At 36.8% G+C, this 26,474-nt stretch overlaps 2 protein-coding genes across 3 annotated transcripts in view; one reads left to right on the top strand and one right to left on the bottom strand.

The window, feature by feature from the left end:
• LOC126368179 (polypeptide N-acetylgalactosaminyltransferase 2-like) overlaps positions 1 to 26,474 on the bottom strand; it is a 302,716-nt gene that overhangs the window by 81,004 nt on the left and 195,238 nt on the right. Inside the window, exon 1 of one of the 2 annotated variants that reach the window (XM_050012069.1) lies at positions 20,775 to 21,026. The exons of the other annotated variant lie outside the window; for it this stretch is intronic. Within the exon in view, the coding sequence (XP_049868026.1) occupies positions 20,775 to 20,867 (93 nt within the window). The 5' untranslated portion in view covers positions 20,868 to 21,026. Of the gene's footprint in view, positions 1 to 20,774; positions 21,027 to 26,474 lie in introns of those variants that run through there. 2 annotated transcript variants of the gene reach the window in all.
• The window catches only part of LOC126368190 (equilibrative nucleoside transporter 3), a 418,002-nt gene that overhangs the window by 245,780 nt on the left and 145,748 nt on the right, over positions 1 to 26,474 (top strand). The gene's annotated exons all lie outside the window — the stretch shown is intronic.

Below are 26,474 nucleotides of genomic sequence, written 5' to 3'. Positions count from 1 at the left end.
TAATGAGAAAATAGGTAATTATCACGCTAAAGCTGTACAGCGCCATCTGTATTGTATTTGGTGAACGTAGCCTGGAAAGTCTCTCGTTATATCGTAATGTTTTAATAGATTTTTGCGAGCTTAGAAGGAATATTTTTCAAATACTTAATATATAACATAAGTAAGTATAATGACGTCATGTCTCAAGTAATGCGCAAAAATACGAACTCAATTTTATATTTAACATAATTTCAAATTAGAATTAATACGAATTAAATCACAATGAGTACGACCGTTGAGTGCTTTTATTGATAAAGTTACTAGGACAGTATAACTTTCCATACAAATTTAATAGAAAATTTTCGTTGTGACATTTTGTAAAAAGTATCTCATTTGACTAGGGTGCGAATTAAATAAAGTACTTACTTACTAACCATTTTAAGAAGTGAAACGCGAAACTTATTCGCACTTCTTTCTACCTACCTACTTACTCCAAAAGTCGGTCAGCTGTATGTAACGAACATTACAGCCAAATTCTTCTCAAATTAGGTAACATACAGTGATTAACATTGTAAAGGCTATCTCTTAACATACACTTATGTAACAAAACTCCGTACAAATTGAAGTTTTTAGACAATTTTAAGACTATACTTAAGCACTTTGTGGTTAGAGTTTACACATTTAAGTCTAGACCGCGTACGTAGGTAATATGAAAGAGTAACAATGTTATGAAATTTTTTGCTGGTAATTTTCCCACCTCTTCTAAGGAAAAAAGAAGGTAATTTATCATGTTATTATAATAAAAATGAGGTATGAGATCTGCTCTAGAATGTTATAAGAACCTGACGGCTTCCGTGGTCCAGTGGTTGGGCGTTGTGCTCACGATCAGGAGGTCCCCGGTTCGAATCCTGATGGGGACAAATCACGAAAATCAATTTGTGATCCCTAGTTTGGTTAGGACATTACAAGCTGATCACCTGATTGTCGAAAAGTAAGATGATTCGTTAAGCCTAAGCCTTAATTCGTTTGATAAGTTAAGAGAATGCTACACTGACAAGAGCGTGGCTCTGAAATTAGTGATGATGAACACATTATAACGTACTTACTGTTATTTTATGACTCTACATTGTAGTGGTGCTATGCGACTTAGATATCCAATAAGGAAGGCCCCCAATTATTATTCAGAAAGCGTGGACCCTAAATACCGATTATTTTGGGGCTCCAATATGCTTCGTTGTAATTGTCAATGTAGGTTGTTTGTAACGCTAATGAAACACCGTTTTCTGGTCAGGTATAAAACGGTTTTATTAATAGCGGTTTTATAAGTACTTAGCAACATATTTGTTTGTTTCAAAACAATGACGTTTATTAAGCGACCTATTGCCATAACCTATTTTGTTTACCTTTGATGGGTTTGCTCTTGGCCCCAGACTTTCCCGAAGGCATTAACGAGGCCTAAGATGGAGCGAGCTCGCCCAGAAGGTGCCTGTTCACTCTGGCCTTGAAAACACCCGAGTTATATGCATTCGGAAATACAGAAGACGGCAGAGAATTCCCCTCCTTGTCAACCTCAAAAATAATAATAAGAATTGAATAAACGTTTTAATTTAGCTGACCCCATTATATTTCTTTGTTTGAGATCGAGCCCTAACTGGGCGATATGCATTAGTTGTCTTCATTTGCTTGGAGACAAATCTACAATAAATCACGCCAATAAAAAAAAACACAATTAAAGGGTGAATTTATTATGAATATACTGATTCATTATCCTCCTAGTATTACCCGGTTTTCACAGGGTTCGCTTACCTAACTTGATGAAAGATACGGGACATACAACGACGCCATATTCACAAATCAGTTGAGAACGGAGAACCAGCTAAAGTCTGGTCGTTTCTTAAGAAACTGGGGGTTGGCAAGTCACGTAATAACTCACCTCTCACCAATATTGACATTAATTCCCTAAATGCACACTTCTCATCTTCTTCCTTCATTGACAGTGGCACAAAGACTTGTACCCTTAATCACCTTTCGTCACTGCCAACTCCCAATTTTCCACCTTTTTTCATTACTCAATTTGCTGCTAGTGATGTTAAGAGGAATATACTCGCCATTAGCTCGAATGCGACAGGAAGTGACTGCATTGGTCGTAATATGATCGTTCCCCTCATTGACATCCTCTCTCCGGTTATATCCAAAATCCTAAATAAGTCCATCTCCTCGGGTGTGTTTCCAACCGCATGGAAGGAAGCACAGATTATCCCGCTCCCTAAAAAAAATAATCCTAATTCCTTCTCCGACTATCGCCCAATATCCATCCTACCATTCCTCTCCAAGGTCCTTGAAAGGCTGGTTCATAATCAACTTACTCGTTTCCTTACCTTGAACAACCTTTTAAACCCACTCCAATCTGGTTTCCGCCCCGGTCATAGTACGACTACTGCACTGGTTAAGATTTCCGATGATATTCGGCTAGGAATGGAGAATCAGCAGCTGACTGTGTTGACGCTGCTGGATTTCAGCAACGCGTTTAATACGGTTGACCATGATATCCTACTGGCGATGCTGTATTCTCTTAACATATCTCCGGCAGTTGTTGATTGGCTTCGTAGTTACCTGTGTGGGCGCCGGCAGCGCATACGTGTTGAAGAAACCTTCTCTACGTGGTGTGACACTTCTGCTGGTGTTCCGCAGGGTGGCGTGTTGTCTCCACTCCTATTTTCTATTTTCATTAACTCTATCACTCTTCCACTCTCTTCTTCCTATCATTTGTATGCAGACGATTTACAAATATACACACAGTCTCCTATAAATAATCTCCCGGATGCAATTGAGAGAACCAACAGGGACCTCAAGTGCATTTCTGAATGGAGTCGCTGTCATGGGCTAAAAGTCAATCCAACTAAGACCCAGACAATAATCGTCGGTAGCCACTGGTATATATCGCGAATTGACTTTGCTACACTTCCTCCTATACTCTTCGACGGGATCCATGTTCCCTACAGTGACACAGTGAAGAATCTGGGGGTTGTGTTTGACGGGTGCTTGTCGTGGAAACCACAGGTGGCCGAGGTCAGTGGGAGGGTGTTTGCTGCGTACAGTTCACTGAAACGGCTAAAAAACTTTTTGCCTACCAGAACCAAAATCAGTTTGGCACAGACTCTGCTACTACCTATATTGGATTATGCAGACGTCTCTTATCCCGATTTGTCAGTGGAACTTTTGAACAAGCTTGAGCGACTGCAGAATCTCTGTATTAGGTTTATTTTCGGCCTGCGTAAGTTTGACCATGTTTCTGACTACCGCTCTCAACTTAAATGGCTGCCTATACACCGTCGGCGAGACTGTCACATCCTCTCCCTTTTGTACTCAGTCCTCTCTCTTCCCAATACTCCTTCCTACCTTAAGGACCGATTCGTTCTCCACTCCTCAACCCTCGACCGCAACCTACGGTCCTCTAACAACCTTTCCCTTCAACTCCCGTCCCACTCCTCAAATTTCTATGATAAATCGTTTACGATGCGAGCTATCCGGCTATGGAATCTGCTACCTGAGTGTATCAGGCGGGCACCATCGCTGGAGTCATTTAAAGGACAAGTAAAGGCGCACTTTGTGAACTCTGGCTCCTCCTCTTTTATGTAAACCATCCTTCCTTTTTCCATAGTGTTATTATATGTATGTATAATTATTTAGTTATGTATAATAGTCATATATATATATAGTTTATATATTTATGTATAGTTTATATATTTATGTATAATATATTATATGTAGTTAAATGTACTTATTTTATGTAGGTTGTTCTTTTAATTATTTATTTTGTTAGAATGCACTAACCCGCTATTATTATACTTGTACAAAATTTTCCTGTACCCAAAGGTTGCCTGGAAGAAATTGCTGCATGAGCAATAAGGCCGCCTGTTGTGCTTTTCTGTATATGTTGTCCTTATCTCTGTATTTTGTGTCCATTGTGCTCAATAAAGTATTTTATCTATCTATCTATCTATATATCTAACTTGAAGATTTGACAGACCTGTTTTTACAGAAGCGACTACCCTGACCTCGATGATAAGCGTTATTGGCAACAATTAACAAGATCCTTTAACAGTTATACTACTTAGGACAGTTCAAATGTGCGTGATCTTTTAATTGAACTCTACTAGATAACTGACTCTAGCTATAAGTCTAGACCAGAGAGCACGGTAATTATTTTGCTGGTAATAGAACCGAAAGTAATAATTGTAGAATTCTGGCCGCATTAGCTCTTGGCGCATCGGCAATAGTATAAAATTCAGTTTCTCCTGTGAACTAGGTAAAGAAAAATATACAAAACTGGATATTGAAGTATAATATTATGTTACTAAGTATAGTAACACATTCCGGACATGTCCGCTTATTTTGCTTTTTAGAGCCACCACGATCTCCTCACCAACAAATTGTATGCAGTTGAAAGCTGGTGTTTTGATGATTACGCAACCATAAAAACACCAGTAGGCTCTGCACGGTAACCGCGCCGCGCGCGGCGCGAATTATATCGAGGCCTCCGACCAATAGCCGTTTGACGTCCATCTACGTAGATAGCATTCGTATCGTTTATTGGTAGAAACACTCAATACAATTCTTGTACATTGTCATGCAGACCCGGCGGTAGCGTTTATAGAACTGCAAACATTCCACCATGGTGTTCTTGTGAGATACATACACCAAATATTTTTTTTTTGATTCTGTAAAAACAACAGATTTGACGTCTCCAGTCAATATTCCCAAAGTGGGAATGTTCCTGTTGTAAAAACTCTTTATATTACATTACACACGGCTGCTTTTTTTTTCAAATTGTTCTTTCTTGTACTCTGATCCTATCTAGCTAAAGACTAGGTAATAGAACTCTTTTTACATAACTTTTTACAAGCGTCTTTTTTCTGGCAAAAGTGGGAACATTCTTGAGAACGGCGGTTGCCTCGATATTTCTACAAGGGATACCACTTACTGCTAATAGCGCCTCTAATAGAGATGGAGCGTGATTTGCTTCCAAATTCTGTGGTATAAGTCTAACTATAGCCTACTCTAGGAAACAAACAATTCTATCTCACACAAGATCTGAACCAGTGACCATATATCTTGGTGATTAACTGTGCATGTCTCATAGTGTAGTTTACGTAAGTAGGTATAGCAATGACTGTCTTACTACTTACTTCCTTTTCGGGGTTTTATTAATTCAGTAATTGAGTCAGTGTGTTTATGTACGGTCACGAGCATTAATATGTATACACTTTGGTACCATGTCACATTAACTTTTTTGACAAATTGAACTGGAAGTCTCACTAAATATGTTAGTGCGACAGAGTCCTAAAGTGGGTACATTATATTGCTCATGACTGTACACCCATGTATTATGTGTACAGGCTGTTAGTGACATCGTAACAGATACTAAGGAAAATTTCAGACCATGATTATGAATTGACATCAAGTAGAATTTCCTGTTGGAAAATTCATGTATATTTTTTTTAATTTAATCTATACTTTTGCGATGGTAAATTCTGCTTGATATCAACTCAGAATCACGGTCGGAATCACCCTCAAAGTTTTCGTTATGTTGTCACTAACACTCTGTATAGGTGGACAGTATCTGCGTTACAAGGATGTTTTGACGTCATCTAATTGCTATTGCCACGTTTAGAATAGTGGAAGAAGCCAATCAGATATCGGACTGGCGATCTGAAGGAATCAGAAATCAGAATCATTTATTCAAAGTAATTATCATGGATAAACTTGTTGAAGGTCAATGTAACATTTTTGAATCTACGTCATCTCGCAAGGTGTTATGGCTGAGGAGAAGAAATGACAAGAAACTGCAACAGCAACACATCTTTTAAATCAATAACATTACAAGTTATTTAATAACTAGAGGAACACATTCAATACCAGACATTTTTATCATTTAGGTAGTCATTAATCTTATAATAAGCTTTTTTACATAAAGTAAGCTTCACATGAGCTGATGATGTCAAATCGGGATAAGAACTCTTTGAACAAGCCCGTCTTGAAAATCATGACGACAAACGCCAATTCCGACGAAACGTGAGATTTCGGTCAAACGCGAGCCTATTATATTAAAAAAAATCCCAAAACAGTGAAGGTTACAAAAGTACTCCAGTAGTTGTTTTTCAGACATGCTCGAGAAGACTGGCAGCTGAACGCATCATTTTCTCTACTCCAACATAGAAACAAGTTTATGATAATGAGTCATCCAAATAACACCAACCAAAGATAGAGCAACGCTAAAACCGTCACTTTGTGAAAACTCGCTAAACAGTTTCAGAATTGTTAAATAAAGAATAAAGAGAGAGGCGCTTGGTAGAGACATTCTGTAAATAATAAAGGGGTATACTTACAGTTCAATTTCAGTAGCGGTTCTTTCGTAAAAGCCAGACTTATTGTGGTGAATTATTAAAGCGACTTTGAATATTTTCATATCACGAATCCATGTCAGTAATAAAAATAAACAGTCTGTTAGAATATTTTTGATTCAATCATAGTCTACAGCGACAAAGTCTCTCTTCTCTTCTTCTTCTTATCGTGTGGGTTGTGAGGTGGAATACCCACCTCATCAACTCTGGTGTCAGGGTTATTATTGAGCCGCCAAAGGCCCCTGACATGACTCGTGTCACGACTACACACACTAACAACAGTCACTGTACAGCTATTAAAGAAGACGTTGAAAAACTAAAACTACTTACAAAATATTTAGAATTCTTAAAAGAAAGGAGTATTTTATAGGCACTCGAATGTGAAATACAAAACAAAAGAGAAATGGAAAGAGTACAATAGGCGGCCTTATTGCTAAGTAGCAATATCGTCGAGGCAACCTTTGGGTATAGGATATAATAAATGTTATAATAATTATGTACTTCAGAGAGATTTCTTCCAAGCTTATGTTTATAAGGTGAGAAAAAAGCAGAAATACAAAAGAGTTTGGATTACTTATTAATGTTATGGAATACATATAAGATGGTAGTAATACTCTTATAAGAACTAGTAAAATAAAGTTATGTTAGTCTCGTTTACTTTAGCGCAGAAATCGGGAGAACGAGTTAAGGCGTGACTTGCATACAAATGAATGTACATTACAAGTAAGTAAATACATTATATGTAACGTACCACATACTTACACCACTACATAGAAGCTAACGTGATCCGGTTGTAAATGAACCTTTAGATGCAACACTCACCTCAAATAACACAAAAGTATACTAACCTACACGCAATATAAAACATAAGCTTAGGACCATCACTACATAGTATAAAACAAAGTCGCTTTTTCTGTCCCTATATCCCTATGTACGCTTAAATCTTTAAAACTACGCAACGGATTTTGATGCGGTTTTTTTAATAGATAGAGTGATTCAAGAGGAAGGTTTACATGTATCATCATCAGCCGTATGACGCCCACTGCTGGGCATAGACGATCGGTCCCGCGCTGCCCGCATCCGCCCGTATAATAACATCCATTAATTTGTGGAAAAATACTATTATTATTATTATTATATTTTTGAGGTTTTTAATGTGATGTCGTAAATAATTTCATTTTTTCCTCAGCATTGCACCCGAGGAAAGCTAGTGTCCCGAAAAGTTCAGTCAGAGGTAAATCCATCGCAAGATGAACTAATTACTCACACCTCACCTCAGCATTCTGTTAGACTAACGTGACAGGTGGTGAGCCGTATCGCCGTCTATAATGGTCGAGCCAACGTGTTAGTGAAAAAGCACTTAAGATAAATTAGTAACTCATTGGTACAAATTCAAAAATATATTTATTCAGTAGGTAACATAGTTACACTTCGAATCGTCATTTTCATAATGAATGTCTCATCCTCCTAAAACTACAGCAACTGCTCACAACCTGTATAGCCGGGGAAAAGTAGCTGCAAGAAAAACCTATCTCTATCAAAAGAAAAAAAAAAACTTAATAGGTAGAAAAAACAACATAAAAAAAATAGATAAGTAATTTTAGAAGAAATTGTAAAATCTTTACGTTAGAGCACTATACGCTTGTCATAAATTTTCGGTTTTTTTTTTCCTCTAATTATATGAGTTGCTTTTCTTTGAATACTTAATAGCAGGTATTATTCTTTGGTGAAAACGTGATTGGCTATTGTACTACATATATGTGTTATATTTATAATGTGTTATAAAAGCTGTATGTTTTCCTTAAATAAATAAAAATAAATAATAAACCTCGGCACAGGGACCTAGACGTTCTTTTAAAAAATATATATATAAAATACTGTTATACAATTTAGTAATTTGGCTGCCTAATATCAGTTCCTAGACTGTTAATCCCATGCATTCATAGTCTTCTACATAATCACTATGTAGGGATATATCACAAAAACGATTGGGATCACAAATTTGGTTAGGTTAGAACATTTTGCTGACTAATCACCCGATCTCATTTATTTTTCACCTGGACAATGCTTAAAAAAGTTATGCTGGTTTAAGTGATTGATTATATATTATTTTATTTTACGCATTCTTTCCGTTGCGCATATTGTTAAGTTAAAAATAAAGAAAAATGTTTTGTTGTGTTTACTGTCGTAATTATTATTTATTCTAACTGTACTTTTCGGAAAAGTAAGAACTTGTATAATTCATAATTGATAAAATAGAGAATTCGGAATATGTAAAATCTATAACTAGGACTACACAGATTGGGTATAATAAAGAATTGGACAAATATATAATTTGGCCAATTCGGAATTAGGACCCCAACGCCGAGAGGAAATTGTTTCATTCAAGAGAGTAAGCGCAGTGAAATCGTAACGCCCCCCGTCCAACTTTTTGTTTCCCTCAAATTCTCAACACGACTAAGAAAGCGACTCCATTACAAATCAAGTCACGAATTATGACTGCAAGGTCAGTATTAAAGGTTGTTTGTATGTATCTGTCGAATATCTCTGGTATTTGTCAGTTTGTATCCAATTTCTCAAGGAATTGGTCTGGGGAGTTCCGGTTTCAATGGGCAAAGTGTATTTCAAAGGAATAAATAAGAATGCCATTTTGAATATATACAAATTCCATACGCGAAACATACATACATACACAAATGTGTGTGATGTTCAGTCGTCAGAATGGTTAGGATATTACAGGCTGATCACCTGTTTGTCCGAAAGTAAGGCGATCCGTGCTTCGGAAGGCACGTTAAGCCCTTGGTCCCGGTTACTACTAACTATTTAAAGATGTAAGACTTACTGACGTAGCGTTACATGAGTCAGGTCAGGGGCCTTTGACGGCTAATAGTAACCCTGACGCCAGGGTTGATGAGATTGGTTATCCACCTCATAACCTACACGATAGAAGAAAAGAAGAAGAATCAATCAATCACTATCGGGTGTGAGATTACAAATTGAAAATGACCTGTATCTTTTTTTTATTTTAATATAACGAAACATAGGCTCACGAATATATCACAATTGGCTCGGTCTGCGATTGTTGAAGTTAAGCAACTTTCGCAAAGGCCGGTCATAGGATGCGTGACCACAAAAAAAAAGTTTTCATCACGAGCTCCTCCATGCTTCGGAAGGCACGTTAAGCCGTTGGTCCCGGTTGCATTAGTAGTCGTTAATAACCACCAATCCGCACTGGGCCCGCGTGGTGGTTTATGGCCCGATCTCCTTACCCGTCCATAGGGAAGGCCCGTGCCCCAGCAGTGGGGACGTTAATGGGCTGGTGATGATGGCTCAGATGCACGTCCATCGCAACATGAACTACTTTTAACAACTCACACCACTCGTTATTTATTTATTTAGGTACACATACTTTAATACATATAAAAAAATTACACACAACGTCACCTTTACACCATCACCACCATACAACTTTTTATTTTAATATTTTTTATTATACTTAAGTGTAGGATTTGGATTGTAATAGGTTGATCTAAATAAACCAATTAGGTAAAACCACAAAAACACACTACTTAAACTTGTTAATTGGTAGAATTATTTACCATAAACAATCCAAGTAAAGCGACATTCGGTTCAAAGTTTCCGCTATACTGGATCGTTTTTGCCGACGTTACCCTGTCACTTCATGTTAGCTGTTTTTACTGACTCTATCGCCAACAGTGTAACTGACCGCAGAAGTGACAAAAAATGTAATTGTGAAATGGAGGGAAAAAGTTTTAGCTGTATGTAAAAATATATACTTTGGAAGAATATTATGACAAAAACTTTGAGGAATGATGCAGACCATGATTCTGAGTTGATACATTTAAAACCTATACATTTTATTGGGTTTGTAAAATTACAATTACAAAGAGATTTGCTATTGAAATAAGAAAGGCGTCATTTTTTTTATGATGATTAATTAATCATTTACCAAATGGATGAAAATGACAAATCTTCGAACTAGCTTATGAATAAGTACTCCAAATTTCCAGTTTTAACTAATTTTGCAAAAAAAAGTGTCATACCTACTTCGTTTATATAGCAAATGTAAATTGTTACTGGCAATAAATTTATTTTATTCTTATTCTATTCATACAATTGCAAATTAAAGCGAAAGCAAATTGTAATAAAAATCAAGTTTTGTTAGACTTTTCGGTTCAGTTGCAAACCTAAAAAGGCGATACGATCGATATGCAGATGATATTATATCGTGGGTGCGAGTGAGACAGATGCAGGTAGAAGCTTCCATTCATATAGTGTTTGTTTCAGTTTAGTTGATCAAATGAACAATGGTCCAATGAAAACGGATTGAAGTGAAGTGAGTCAATGAAGGGTTTTACTAGCGGTATATGATAACATACATGTTGTCGCCGAACAAAGTAAAGACACCTTTGGCCAAAACTCTATGGTCCAGTCCTTTAAAAAGAAACATAATGGCGGACATTGTAAGAAGAAAACAAGAAAATAAGACAGTTGACGATCGGGAGTGAAAATGATTGATGATGATTGATCATGGTTGAACTACAGATATTTAATTATATTAGTCGTATTGAATAAATACTGGTAAGTAATTGGTAGATAATCAAAACAAATGTAAGTGTATAATGAATATTGGATGTAGATATAAATGCGTATGAACTACATGTTTTTTCTTTAATAAATAATATATAAGAAACTACTTTATCAGGTTAGAGGGAGTTAAAAAGGCCACATAGAAGCAATTCATTTGAAAAGTAATATTGCTATTCGACATTTGCGTAAGTATATAAAAATAAGTGCGCAATGTCAAAAAGTCACATAGCTATATTGCTTTTTAGTATAATTGCTTCAATGTGGCTTTTTAAATCCCTAGTGTTACTATACCACGTTCCAAAGTGACGATAAAGATAGGATTGTACGTAAAATGGGACCGAAATAGAACATCTTTTCAATAAGTTTCCTCTGATTTGACAGTTTATTAGCAGGAGTTGCACCAATGAATTATTAATTTATCTTAAGTGCAGTTTTCACAAACACAGTTGCAGCGACCGTTATAGACGGCGATACGGATCACCAATTATCACGTTGGTCTAACAGAAAGCTCGGCAAGGTGTAGGTACATTTATTACTACTTCTGACTACCCCAATTGAGATATAGCCGTGAGCTTAGGTTATGTTGTAAATGTTGAAAGAGACCCGAGGTGCGAAATTTTAATGACAGCTAGCATTTTGTAATTTTTGTCAAATCCGAAATGAGTACAAAAGAATTCTACATGAATGTAATGTTTATATTGGCTTCCTGGTGATAAAATCTCATCTGTGTCAGAGATTACGACATGGGAGATAACCGTGTATGATATGGGGTCGTTGGCCTACTGGCGTATTGGGACAGCGATTTTGGATGCGGTATGCGATGACGTCAGAATGATTTTTTTGATAAGCGATCAGAAAATAAGCTACAATCACTTTCGAACGGCCTTTGTGGGCCAGTGTTTGAGCGTTAGGTTCAGGATCCTGAGGCCCCGGGTTGGAATTCCGTTGGGGACATATCTCAAAAACCACTCTATGATCTCTAGTTGTTTGTTTAGGACATTACATGCTAATCACCTGATTGTCCGAAATTAAGATGATCCGTGCTTCGTGCGATGTAAGTATGTAGTCGTTACATGAGTCACGTCAAGGGTCTTTGGCGGCTCAGTAACAGCCTTGTCAACAGGGTTGATCAGATTGGAAATCCACTTTACAACCCACACGAAGAAGAAGTCACTTTATCTGCGACCAAGTACTAAGATAGCCATGTTCCAGCCTTGAAGTGCGAAATCTAAATTAAACCCAAATCCGTGATAGCCCAGTTCGTAGAACGCGTGACTTTCATTTTAATGCCACGCGTTCGAATCCTGCGTCGGGCTATCAATTATCGCTGAATTCGTCTTTGTGAGTTTCAATTCATGTTTGGATCATAGATAGGTAACTGATATGGAATTTAAACGTAGTTAGCGAGGAAAGGGTGCACACATACAGCGACGAGTGGGTGCACACATATTATTATTAAGGCCTTAAATAACACTGGTATAAATGCAATGTCCTGCAAAATTGCATAAGCAATTTGACTGCAGGATCAGAGTCTCACTAATACATGGTTAAATTACAAAAATTAAGAAATAGGTAAGTGACTGCTAAATTAAATATAATAAATATTAGTTTAATGTTCTCAGGCAAACTACATACATAAACTTTTTTTTTACCTTCGATGGGTTTGCTCTTGGCCCCAGACTTGCCCGAAGGCATTGACGAGGCCTAAGATGGAGCGAGCTCGCCCAGAAGGTGCCTGTTCACTCTGGCCTTGAAAGCACCCGGGTTATATGCATTCGGAAATACAGAAGACGGCAGAGAATTCCACTCCTTAGCAGTACGCATAATGTAGAACGATGGGAAGCGCTTATTTCCCACCGGGGTAAGCAGAGACTATGGAATTCCATTTGCTTCGATCCTGATGTACTTCTCTTGCTTCCTCCATATGGGTGGGAGTGGATGTACTTATTATACTCCTCTGCCTACCTCTTCTGGGATGCAAGCGTGATGTTCTGTTATGTATGCTGCAAAATTCCACACTTTATCATCCTGACCTTATATCTACTCGTGAAACATTCAAAACAAACTAACTCAGTATAAAAATACTCTATCGATCATTGATTTGAGATAACTAGGTTATCCATACAAACATGGCTCGTATCATGGTCGTATACTGGGTTGTTGAAACTATAATTTTCTTTTAGAGCAGGAATAAGGCCGGGTACACATAGTGGAGCGAATAGTAGCGCATAGTGGGGTGGATAGTAGAGCGTGGCTCTTAAATTGATGATGGTGATGACACATAGTGGAGTCCATGAAGTGTTTTACTTCGCCAACAAACTACGGCTGTAGTTTGGCGATAGTAGTAATGTGTATTAATAATTTATGTATTGCGCTTTGCGCCCGGATCCACCCGCGGGGGCTTATTTGACTAAATAGATTGTTATTGTCTATTTTATATATTATTACTTTATTACGAATAAATGAATATTAATTTGGTACATTTATGTATGTAATTTATATTTATATAAAAAAACTACTAACTTGCAGGTCCGATTTAGATGACATTTTTTTTCGTTAAGGATTTTTTTATGCAATTCAAAATCAGAAACATCTAGAGTGGGGCAAATAAATATTTCGATCCTATAAAAGAAAATGATTGAATTCTGTTCGTTCAAACGAATAATTGATCTAAAGTACTTCCGATTAGTACCCTTAAACCGTTTTTACGTCTCTCCGTTTGCCTGTCAGTGGTCTTAAAGTTGAATTTGTAAAAGGCTGTATAATTTGAACCATATTAGATACCTAGTTGACATTTGCTACATGGTTCAAAAGATACAGCTATCTAAAGGTGAACTTTGAGACGCGAATGAGAGTTCCGGCTTAATTGACTCCACTAGCTCTGCGTCTTTCTACAGCGTCAAGTTGGAACCAATTGTGACTATAGGGTAGTTTCCAATTTTCTTTTTTGTTTATTTTGTCCGTAGGCCAGGCAAAGGGATCATAGCCACCCATAGTTTCCAACTAGTCAAATTAGTTACTTTTTTACAAATCGTCTTATTTTTTGACGTGACTTATTGTAGATTTGCCGCAGATGCCATTAACTACTCGGACAAATGGAGAGCGCTGAGGGCTCTCACCCCATTTTTACTAAATGTCAAACACGAAATTACTATGGAATTTGTATGAAAATGCAACCTGTGACGTCACAGAAAAACATGACAAAATGTCGCACTTATTTTTATTTACTTTTTTTAAAAAAGAAAACATTTCTTGTCACCTGTAGATCTGTCTTTATTTAGTAATTAGAATTTCATAGGCTTTTCGGCGGGAAACGGGAACGGGACAGTTGCTTTCTTCGTTGAGTAATCTAAATAATTAATACGAAGTGGTGTTTTGTGGTTACTGATCGCATTAAGTTAGTCGGAAGACATTCGCGAGTGTTATTATATTGGAGTATTCAATGAACAAAGTGTATCTGCCTATTTTCGCTTCGTGCCGGGAAGCCGCTTCATAACTCAAAAGCTTATGCGGACTTTTGAGTTAATTCGTTTGGGGTTCGGAGTAGGAGTCTACTCCGAGGGTGGGGGCTTAGGTTTCATCATCATCACCTTTCATCATTTCATTAATCATCAAGAAAAAAAATACGTCAGACATGGTTGTATGGGCATTTGCCTTACCCTTCGGGGAAAACCAAAACAAAAAAAAAATTAGAATTTCATAATTTATCTTTGACCCAGGAAACTACCCAATTGACAGTGATAAAAAATGTATGTGATTTACATAAGGTGATATATTAATTCCATCATATTTCGACCCACTAGGGTCGATTAACTCTTTCAAATATTTTCCTCTCAGACGACGCCCTGAGCCGAGGCTCGCGCCCAACTGGGCACCCTCAGGCCTGTTGTCTTAAACGTTGTACCGGGTGATAGCCTTCAGCGCTCCCCATTTGTCCGGCCAAGTAGTTAATGCCATCTGCGACAAATCTACAATAAGTCACGTCAAAGAAAAAACATAATATTAATCTTAACAGCCTCCGTGGTCTAATGGTTAGAGCGTTAGGCTCACGATCTGGAGGTCCGGGTTCGCTTCCCGATGGGGATATTGTCGAAATCACTTTGTGAGACTGTCCTTTGTTTGGTAAGGACTTTTCAGGCTTGAATCACCTGATTGTCCGAAAAAGTAAGATGATTCCGTGCTTCGCAGGGCACGTTAAGCCGTTGGTCCCGGCTATTAGCCGTAAAAACACCTCCACCAACCCGCAGTGGAGCAGCGTGGTGGAGTATGCTCCATACCCCCTCCGGTTGATTGAGGGGAGGCCTGTGCCCAGCAGTGGGACGTATATAGGCAGTTTATGTTATATAATCTTAATCAGCTGTATATAGTATAATAATCGCTTGCAACTTGGCTAAGGCCTTCTATATAAATAAAACAAAAACAACACAAGGACATCCGTATTTGCATCTAGTTTTACGACTTGAATTAAGTAATACATTCCGTTCTCGACCTCTAACAGTTTATGTTTACATAACTCTCAACCGTCAAATATACAGGGTATTACTGACATCGTAACGAAAACTTCGAGGGATGATTCAGACTACGATTCTAAGTTGATATTCAGTAGAATTTTCTGTCCGAAAATTATGGTACTGAAAATAATTTAAAAAGAAACACTAACATTTTTATGAATTTTCCAACAGGAATCCCTCTTAGTATTCAATGCGATGTCACTAACACCCTGTATTTGTGTCCAATTAGAAGTAAAAGCAGTGTATTTAATCCGTATTAGTGGATTTATCCGTAGTCGTATTTTTAAACTTAAATTAATTATTATTCCCGATGTAATTTCCGACTAGTTATTATTATTGCGTTTGGCAAACGACAGTAATAACAAACTTTGGAGTAAACCGTAAACAATCGTAAATTACACAATATCTAGTGCGAGTAAAGACGGAAATGTTTGAGGAAAAAATAATTAATAACAAGTTGTAATAATAATAAACATTGTTGCACAAAATAAAATAAAATGTTGTAATATTAACTATTTATTTATTATTTATTTCAAAAATTAAGTACAAACAGTGATTATGCTAACTAGCACCGTTAAACCATGGTTAACTTAAATTGTTCATTTCTTTATTCCATTATAGATCCATTTAGTAGTAAATAATAATATTTGAGATTAAAATAGGAAATATTTATTTAGCTCTACGTACGTCTCTGCGAGGGACAGGGCTAGAGAGGACTACTGGGAAAAATGAATAAATTCAACCACGAAAAAAAAAGTAATAATAATGGTAATTCAATTCAATCACGGAACAGCACCAGTGCCGAGTTTAGGCGTGGGTACATAGTTCATCTTGCGATAGATGTACCTCTGACTACCCAATTGGGACGTAGTCATAAGCTTATTTGTTTGAACCGTCACTACCAGCACTTCAAAATAACTGTCGTAAGCAGATCACCAGTTCCGCAAGAGATGATGTAAACAAAAAACGAAGATGTACATAAAAGTGAAGGTGATCTGTCAGTCCATACAGATAACGGCACTTGGTGAGGCTAACGCGGAAGTAGGTATATTAACTAATAAAAATAGACATCTGAATCGTGCAGAAATAGTAATAAAAATACTTCTACGTACATTATGACCTCTGCTGTAATAGCACATTTATTACCAAAGAAAAGGGTTTAGTTCCCAGTTGGATGCATTGAGTGATAGAGTGAGAAACAGTGTGATAAGACAGAGATGTGGTGTAAAAGACGATATAGTGACTAGGATTGAGAAGGGAATGTTAGGTTGGTTTGGACACGTAGAGCGGATGAAGGATAATAGAATTGCAAAAGCGGTATATAAAGCGAAAGTTGATGGTAGGGCTGGCAGAGGAAGACCGAGAAGGACTTACGATGACCAAATTGGAGATTTCCTTAGAAAAGGTTCAATACGATCTACTCTGAACCGGCGTGCGTGTATGAAGCGATTGATGAATGTGGAGGAAGCAAGAGAAGTGTGTCAGGATCGAAGCAAATGGAATTCTATAGTCTCTGCTTACCCCGGTGGGAAATAGGCGTGAGTTTATGTATGTGTGTATGTATGTTGGATGCATTTATCTTCATCATCAGAAGTATAATATAAAAAAAGGTATTGATTTTATTCTCTATGCTTGTTTCGACTACAGGTAATTCACAAATAACAAATTGATAGCCTGCTTTTTTTTGAAGTCGGTTGAAAATTACGTAATAACCTTCGTTCAAATTGTTAAAAAGCATATTTACATACTGAAGGGAACATTAAGACGCTATAGTTAGTTAATGAAGCAAATAAAAACCAGAGAGTAGGTATATAAAAGTGAAGGTGTTGCGTGAATCCAATGCAGTGGATCCGGCTTCGAGCAAGGCCAACATAGATGTAAACTTCTAGAAGAGGCATAATTATTAAAATTATTATATTTAAATTTTTGTTCTACTTTTTTTGTCTTATTTGTGTTTGTTGTTTTGTGCCAGGGGCATTTGGCAGCTAAATAATAACCTTGACACCAGGGTTGATGAGGCTGGTATTTCACCTCACAACCCACACGATAACAAGAGAAGAAATTTCATACTCTTACAATAAGTCAGTGTCACTGTGGTCACTGTGGTACAGTCATGAGCAATATAATGTACCCACTTTAGGACTCTGTCGCACTAACATATTTGACATTTAGTGAGACTTACACTTCAATTTGTCAAAAAAGTTAATGTGACATGGTACCAAAGTGTATACATATTAATGCTCGTGACCGTACACCGGTTTGTTTCTCAAATAAGAAGCGTCGGTTCGAACCCCGGTATCGAACTTGCACCAATCAGTTATTAATTTATCTTAAGCGCAGTTTTCACTAACACACTTGCCTAGACCATTATAGACGGAGATACGGCTCACAATCTATCACATTGGTATAACAGAAATAACATAGCGTAAGCTCACGACTAATCCCAATTGGGGTAGTCAAAGGTACATCCATCGCAAGATGACCTAAGTACCCACGCTTCATCGAGCTTTACGAGCTTTTATTTATTATGAATAGAATAGAGTAGAATAACTTTATTCCCAAAACAGTGCAGTACAATAGTAGAGAAGATAAAGATAAGTACACAAATCAAAAATACACTGCCAGGGAAAAGGGACTGACTCAGCATGTTGTTGCGAAGGATAGTAGAAATACCACTCTTAGCAACACTGATATTCTGCCAGTACCTAAGTTACGCTTATAAATACTTTGAACTATCGTGCCAACAAAAAGTGTCGGGATTTACTTACAATAAATAAGAAAATAAGCAAATATAATTATGAAGAAAATATATGAATTAAGGGATTACGAAAAATATGACAGTACTTATTAGTCAAAGGTAGATATTATGCCAAGGGGTTAAAGTGTATACTTTAATAGATACGACAAATAAACAGATGTGTAAAATAAAAGCCACAGATAAACAGATAACGAGAGAGATTCATAAACAATATATGACAAGTAGGTGTGTATAACATAATTATGAAATAAGTATAAAGTTCAGTTACCGACGATATATGAATTTAATAATAAAATAATACCATAAAATGACCTTTGCACCGTGTAAGGCCGGGGGGGGGGGGGGGGTTTTGACTAAGCTAAGATCCCTGCTACAGCTAGTTTAGATAAGGTATTTTCTGTTTTTTTTTAATTATTTTTTTTTTTGTATTATTTGATAGATTGTATATTATTTAGTATTCAGTATGTAAATAGAATAAATTCGTTATTCCGCTATTTCCCGTTGGTACTAACGAAAATATATTATAAAAAAATTAAATAATATCATAATTTTACTTAAATTATAGCTATATCTATGTAACAAATTCAACATGCACGCGAATTCGAGATAACTGGATGCAAGCTGTAAACGATCATCACTTATCTTTCTTTTGCCAAAAATACGAGTATCATTATTAAATTCACGCTTAAAATATATTCTTACTTAATCAACTTGTAAAACAAGTTTTTTAAGCGAGTTTTTTTGGCTAAGTATAACTTTTAAGTATGCGGTGATTGAAAACCTTGAAATTAAGGTTTTTTTTGAATATACATATTTGGATATTCGTGAACTTCAACAATTCTTTTAATAAAAAAAAACACTATCATAGAAGAATAATTCTACGCATAGAACGGTAAGTCTCCGCCCCGCATCAATTCGTATAGAGGGTCGACTTCACCCCCTCTAAAGCTCTCCCTGTAGACTTTAGTCTCAAATCGCCGTAAGTAAGAGGGAGACAGCACGGACTGTCTCGCTCACTCCTACACGTTACGCAGATGCATTATTTTGTACGGAGTGTTCGTGGCGAGTACTACATAAGAAAATGTTAGCTAGATAAGCACAATCCTGTATCTTGGAAACCATGTGACATTATATATATATATATTTTTATTATATTTATATCATTAATATATTTAATTATATATATATTTTTTATATTATAATTATAATAATATTATAATAATATATATAATTATATATATATTTTTTTGTATTTTTTACTGGCTTTTCTGTGACATAGAGGTCTCAGATGTTTTTCAGTTAAACATTGATAATATAGAAGGCATTTTTTTCTATCATTTCTCTATAGACTTGTCCAGGTACAGTCATGAGCAATATAATGTACCCACTTTAGGACTCTGTCGCACTAACATATTTGACATTTAGTGAGACTTACAGTTCAATTTGTCAGAAAAGTTAATGTGACATGGTACCAAAGTGTATACATATTAATACTCGTGACCGTACGTACAATGTTGCACGCACCTTTCGTCAAACCGTGGTGTGTGTGCACAATATATAGTTTTCTCTTTTTTAAAATTTTTTTAGCACAATATGCACGTATACAACAGTTTTTCTTACAGCTAGTTCATCAATTATTATTTTGTTTATGATCCAAACATGAGTTCAAACTCATGAAGTCGAGTTCAGTGATTCAGAGCCCGAGTTGTGATTCGAACCCGTAAGCGATGAAGACACGCGTTTCACCGAACCCGAAGGTCTATCACGGATTCAGTATTTAGTACCCATAACTATTAATCATTTATTTTGTAATGTAGATACTTAGCTGACGATTTATTATTAAGTACTATCGTTTATATAATTATTTTTATGCACTTTCATTTCGATAGGTATGTTACTGTAATAAACGACCCACGTTTTGTTTTAGTAACCAAAAAGATTTCAGTTATGGGTTTTAGTAGAAAATGTATCGACTTCCTGAAATATTTACGTCAATAGTACCAACGCTGACAACTATAATTTATACCTACTAAATATACTACCTAAATAATAAAAACATAACGCCATTTTTCGAAAATCCTGGTACATTAAAATTTGACAAAAATTCCGGCTCGGTACATAATTATGTAACTCTGAAACCGTATTTTTTGATGTAATAAGAATGACAATTAGGTAAAGACCGTGCGCCTTTTTAGGAAAAGTAATGTGATGTGTCGCAAAATCCGTAATTCTTTATTTGAAAGTTACCAAATCGACTATTGCCCGGCTTGGAAAGAATCGTGGTCAAATTAGAATGTATTTTTTTTATTATCATTACGCTAAATGGGTTTCGATATGAACACAAGTAAAGTCGTTGCAGTTATCGCATCGCGTGGGTTGCGGAGCATGCGCACTGCAACCGGCCGCAGCTTGCAGGTCCATAACCTAACAGCTGATACCCAATAAACAACGGAAATCAACTCTGGCATATATCCAGAAAATATACAAAGAATTCGCAAATCCGCAACTCACCTTAGACTGTGTAGAGTCGGGCTGCATAAAATAAAATAGGAAAAACATCCAAACAGCCCCTAGGAGGAACAGGATTTTGACGTTGCGCCTCATGTTTGTGAACTAATAAAAGCACTAGACACTTGAATTTCGAACGGGTTGTGGTTGGTTCGGTCGCACACGAGACGCGGTTGTTTTTGTTTTTTTTTTTATTTTATGAATTGACGCGAGCGGCGCGCGGCCGCGCTGGTAGCTGCGGCGAACTGAGCCTAGTTCGCGAGTTGCCGTCGACCGGTCATGCGCGTATCGGTCCCCGACTCGGCACAGAAATAGAAATATAGAACTTACGCCGTTGTGCCATTGCACCGCGTAGCTTTGCGCTTGCATTGTTTATTGTTATGCAGATCACTTTATAATTGGATTGCTCGCGCTTGCTAGAGACGCGTTGTTATATCAATCAAATCTTATACAGTATAAGTGGTTATGTAGGTTATTATATGTTATTATTTTATATTATACTTATAATAGTTCTAACACGGTGTATCTTAAATAAATAAATAAAATAAATAAACACCTATAACTGATATACGAGTTATACATTTTTTAAGTAAAATGTCCTTGCAGGTGTTATCTGAGTATTTAATTAAACTTTAAGGTAATTAGAAACCTTAATATAAAATTGTCTTAATACAAAATAATCATTATTATAATTAAATATACTTCCATTTAGTAAATAAACGACAAAAAAAAATACTTATGAATAATTCATATTCGTTAATACCTACCGTTTTTATAACACTTCATAAATTACACATAAATTGTTTTACAAACATCGCCAAACCTAAACAGGTAGGAATGCCTTCTTCTTCGGCATACGCCACGCTTTCTTACGCCACCTACTACTTATTAATGTTATTTGATACTAAAAACAAATCTTACAAAATACCTATTTCAATGACGTATAAATAAATGCCAACAAAAACATTTTCACGTGAAGATGCCAAGACGTAATCATATCGATCGCAATATCAAAAAGTTATCAGATCTCATGTAGAGCTAAGCTTCTAACTCCACACGCCCTAATTATACAAACACTAATTTCACAAACTCTACACATTAGGCAAAATATGGGGCTTCATTACTAAAATATATCCTATCCAAATTGAAAGCAATTATTTCAAATTTTATTGTAATAATATGCTGATATTAAACGTTTGTAGATATACGATTATAGCCGATAATATAGAAAGAATTGCTGGAATAGTATGTATTATTTTTTTCTTTATTACTTATATTTTTTTTTCGTCGTTACTTATTGTAGATTTGCCGCAGATGACATTAACTACTTGGCCGGAATTTGCTAGAATACTGGCTAGGTATTATGTATGCTGTTCTATCAATAAAGAAAAACATATCAGTCGGAATAGTTTACCTATTCTTTCTATGCTAGACAGGGATCGAATCAAAAACTTTAAAAATAGCATTGCTTGTGGGTCTAATACCTACAAAAAAACTTTTTCTGTATAAATAAGAACGCGGTAATTCCATTAGAATTACTTACCTATTTATAAATTGCATTCGTATTTAGAAACAGCAAATAAATCGAAGTAAAAACATGAACCGTTTCTATAGCAACCGGTTAATTGATTTACTCTGTTGAAGTTGAAGACACCGCGACAGCGCTCTATCGTGAAACCTTACCTAATCTACGGAAATCGAGAAAAACTAAGCTTGAGTAAATAATACAATTTTCGACATTCTGTTTACTGGCTTTTTCTTGTTTATTCAATCAATTAAGGCTCCGAGATTAGAATGTTTTTTGCATTATTTTGATGTTGTCGGAATCAAGTAGGTACTGGTTTAAACGTTTCGTAATTCTACAGCGTGTTAGTGACATCGTAACGAATACTGAGGGGAGTGATTCAGATTCAGGGTTAATATCAATTGGAATTTTCCGTCGCAAAATTCTTAAGCTTGTGTAAATATTAAATAGTATATAAATAATTTAGTTTCCTTTAATATCTAATGAGTTTTATTATCTGTCTACTAAGTTGCAAAACATTTCATTTTCCCCGTAGGTCCGTGTAGTAGGAAGATAATTAACCACGTTGCTGTTACGTCATATCAGATTAACTTGGCTCATGACTATAGTTTCGCTTCTAGAGAAAATTTACGTTCACGACTTGGCCCTTCCGGGGTGGGAAAATGAAAACATAATTCTGGTATATTAATCTCATTAAAAACGGTAATTGTCTTTTATAGAATCATGGAACAACAGTTTAGGAAAGCAAAGTAGTTTTTATCCGTAAATAGGTTCTAGGGTAAGTATAGGTATTGTACTCAAAGAGAAAAGATACCTATTGACTTTTTTACTGGGATTTGACTACGAAAAGGCCGCGTTGAGGGACGCGCGGCGCGTTAAGCGGCGCGGCGCACTTCGCGCGGTGCAAACAAATGTATGACAATGTACTGAGCGTTCACGGAGAAGCGTTTTTAGCACCACATATGGCGGGTAAGGCCGTGAACGACGCGGCGGGCAACGCCACGGGCGACGCGGCGGGTGACGCAGCGGGTGACGCGCCATGAATCGCTACGAGTACCTATGTTACTAAACTGCGCGTATCGCTTGACGCGCAATTTGACGCGCTGCTCGACGCGCCGACTCTCCATGAACGGAGAAAACGCGTGCCCCTGAACACGGCCTAAGATTTTTAAAATACGTTAATCAAAAGCCTCTATAAGAATGAATTTCGAGGTTTTCCTTGTAGCTTCTTTTCCTCGGCTATACCGGTGGAAATTATAGTCGTTTTAGGCGGATGACACGTAGGACAAAAACATATTAATATTTATATAAAAATAGACGATTTAAAGTGTATTTTTGAGTGTGAGTTTTGGTTTGACCAACGCTTTCGGTTGGTGTGTGTTATGGTCTAATCATCTAAAGCAAAATTACAGAAAAGGCCAAGCAAAAAAGCAAAGAAGAAAAACACTTCTTTTTTCCCACGGAAAAATCTCACAAAAGAAGCAAATTAAATTCTTGTAAAATTCGCGAAGAAGTCACTGTTACAAATGGGAAAAGAACAATGGACCTCTGTAACGAGAGCCGTATGTCACAACAACTACACACAATATTTAGGTACAACTAGAAATTGTTACACAGATAAATAGACTTTTTTGGCGTGATTTAGTATAGCTTTGTTTTTCATGGCATTAACTACTTGGCCGGACAAATGGGGAGCGCTGAAGACTCTCACAACTCACAAAATAACGGGCCTGAAAGACTTTAGAGGCCGATGGCGATAAGCACTAAAAGAGTAATCGAGTCGTCAGGAATATTATGTCCTTCGGGCGCCGATATTGTTCAGTAACTGTCCCTATATTAAAACGTAACGTAATATAAACAGTCTATAGACATCCCACTGCTGGACACAGGCGTCTCCTCAATCAACCGGAGGGGGTATGGAGCATACTCCACCACGCTGCCCCACTGTGGGTTGACGGAGACGTTTTACGGCTTAACATGACCTTCGAAGCACGGAATCATCTTACTTTTCTGACAATCAGATGATTTAAGCCTGCAATGTCCTTACCAAATAAAGGACAGTCTCACAAAATGATTTCAACACTATCCCCCTCGGGAATGAACCCGGACCTCCAGAGCCCAACGCTCTAGACCACGGGCCTTTGTAGTCTGGTGGTTATAACAGCCTTGTTATCACGAACGCCGTATTAAAAAGATTATTAGGAAACAGGTACTAAAATTATTTTTCGTATCGTTTCAAACACGGAATATAAGAAAGAGGTTTTAAATTAAATTATGTTACATTGGCCCCGATTCCTGCAGACACCTCCTAATTTTACTTTAAGTTATACCTGTCAATTTCTTATCGGGCGAAAAGGAAAGGGACGGATGATTGACAGCTCTTAATTTTAGAAAGAATGAGTAAATTAATGAATAACCCGGGTGAATCAAAAAGGTATCTCGCTGGTATGCAAGCCGTTTGACGTGTGCTGTCAACATAATTCTGTCGGGTAATTGGCCAATGTAAAATTTTTAGACGGTTGTTTTTGATTCGTACTTAAAATTGACGCAAGTTCCTTAAATTTTATGCTTGTCGATTACCCGTCCCTTTCCTTTTCGGTGGATAAGAAAATGACAGGTATAACTTAAAATAAAATTAGATGGTCGTCTGCAGGGATTAGCACCTTTGCTTACCTTATTTGTTCACCTACTGATTTACAGCAACAGCATATTTTATGACTTATCATAACAAAGTGGGTCATAACTTTATGCCATTATCCATAGCGTGGTCGTGAACGTCTGAAAAAGAAACGAAATTTTAAATTGCTTAGTATTACATAAGTAAAATAACATTTGTAATGCTTAGCGGAAGAGGTACGTTTGTCCGTCTTGGTTACAGAAAGGTTAATCCTATCAAAAATATAATGTCTGTGACAAGTTCTTTTAGAGAAATCGTGCAGCAATATTAAAAAGGTACGAAGTTCCTTAGAATATCCCTGCGTACCTACTTTAATACTTAAAATTTCAGTCCATTCTAATATCAATATTCTTTTTAATTCGTGTAGGTTATGAGGTCGATTACCATCCTCATCAACCCTGTTGTGGAGCCGTAGTAGCTAAGTTGGTAAAACGCTTGCCTCTCACTTTGAGGTCGCAGGTTCGAATCCAGCACAGGCCGAAACCAATGATTGTTGAATTCATGTTTGGATCATAAATGATTATCACGTACTCAGCGGAGAAGGATGACATCGTGAGGAAACCCACATTCCCGAGAAATACATCTTACTTTCAGACAATTGTCTGATCAGACTGTAATGTCCTAACCAACCAAACCAGTAAACTAAACTAAACCAGTGTTTAACGATGCTATGCGTCAAAGCTCTTATTCAAAATTGCATTAATTACCTAAAAAAATTTTAAAAATAATGAATAACCTCCTTCCTTTTTGAAGTCGTTTAAAAAAACCAAACTAATTACAGTCACTGTTCTAGCAATTAAACGTTGTACCGGGTGAGAGCCTTCAGCGCTCCCTATTTGTCCGGCCAAGTAGTTAATGCCATCTGCGGCAAATCTACAATAAGTCACGTCAAAAAAAAAGTTCTAGCAAGATTATTTCTGTCCTTTGAAACAGTGTGATAAGAGAGAGATGTGGTGTAAAAGACGATAGATAATAGGATTACGAAACCGGTATACATATAAAGCGAAAGATGATGGTAGGGTTGGCAGAAGAAGACCTAGAAGGACGTACATTGACCAAATTGGAGATGTCCTTAGAAAAGATTTAGTACGATCTACTCTGAACCAGCGTGCGTGTATGAAACGATTGATGAATATGGTGGAAGCAAGAGAAAGTGTGTCAGGATCGAAGCAAATTGGATTCCACAGTCTCTGCTTACCCCGGTGGGAAATTGGCGTGAGTTTATGTATGTATGTGTGTTGGAACGTGAGCATTACGTTCAACCACTGGACCACGAAGACCGTATATCGCTGTGTAACCTTTCCGGGCACGCAAAATAATGTTAGGAAATTGTATAACATAAATGTTCTAAATACAGAAAACTAAATGGTGACATAGGTATTCCAACCTATTAGAATGTGTAACCACTGAATAATTTGTCAATTTCGTCATTAATATAACTACTATTTCCGCCAACACGTCCTGTTCTGAGTACCTACTTATTCTGTAGGAAGTCGATTAA

The sequence above is a fragment of the Pectinophora gossypiella genome, chromosome 7, assembly GCF_024362695.1.
Source record: "Pectinophora gossypiella chromosome 7, ilPecGoss1.1, whole genome shotgun sequence".
NCBI lineage: Eukaryota > Metazoa > Arthropoda > Insecta > Lepidoptera > Gelechiidae > Pectinophora > Pectinophora gossypiella.
This window is presented reverse-complemented; position numbering and strand designations above follow the sequence as displayed.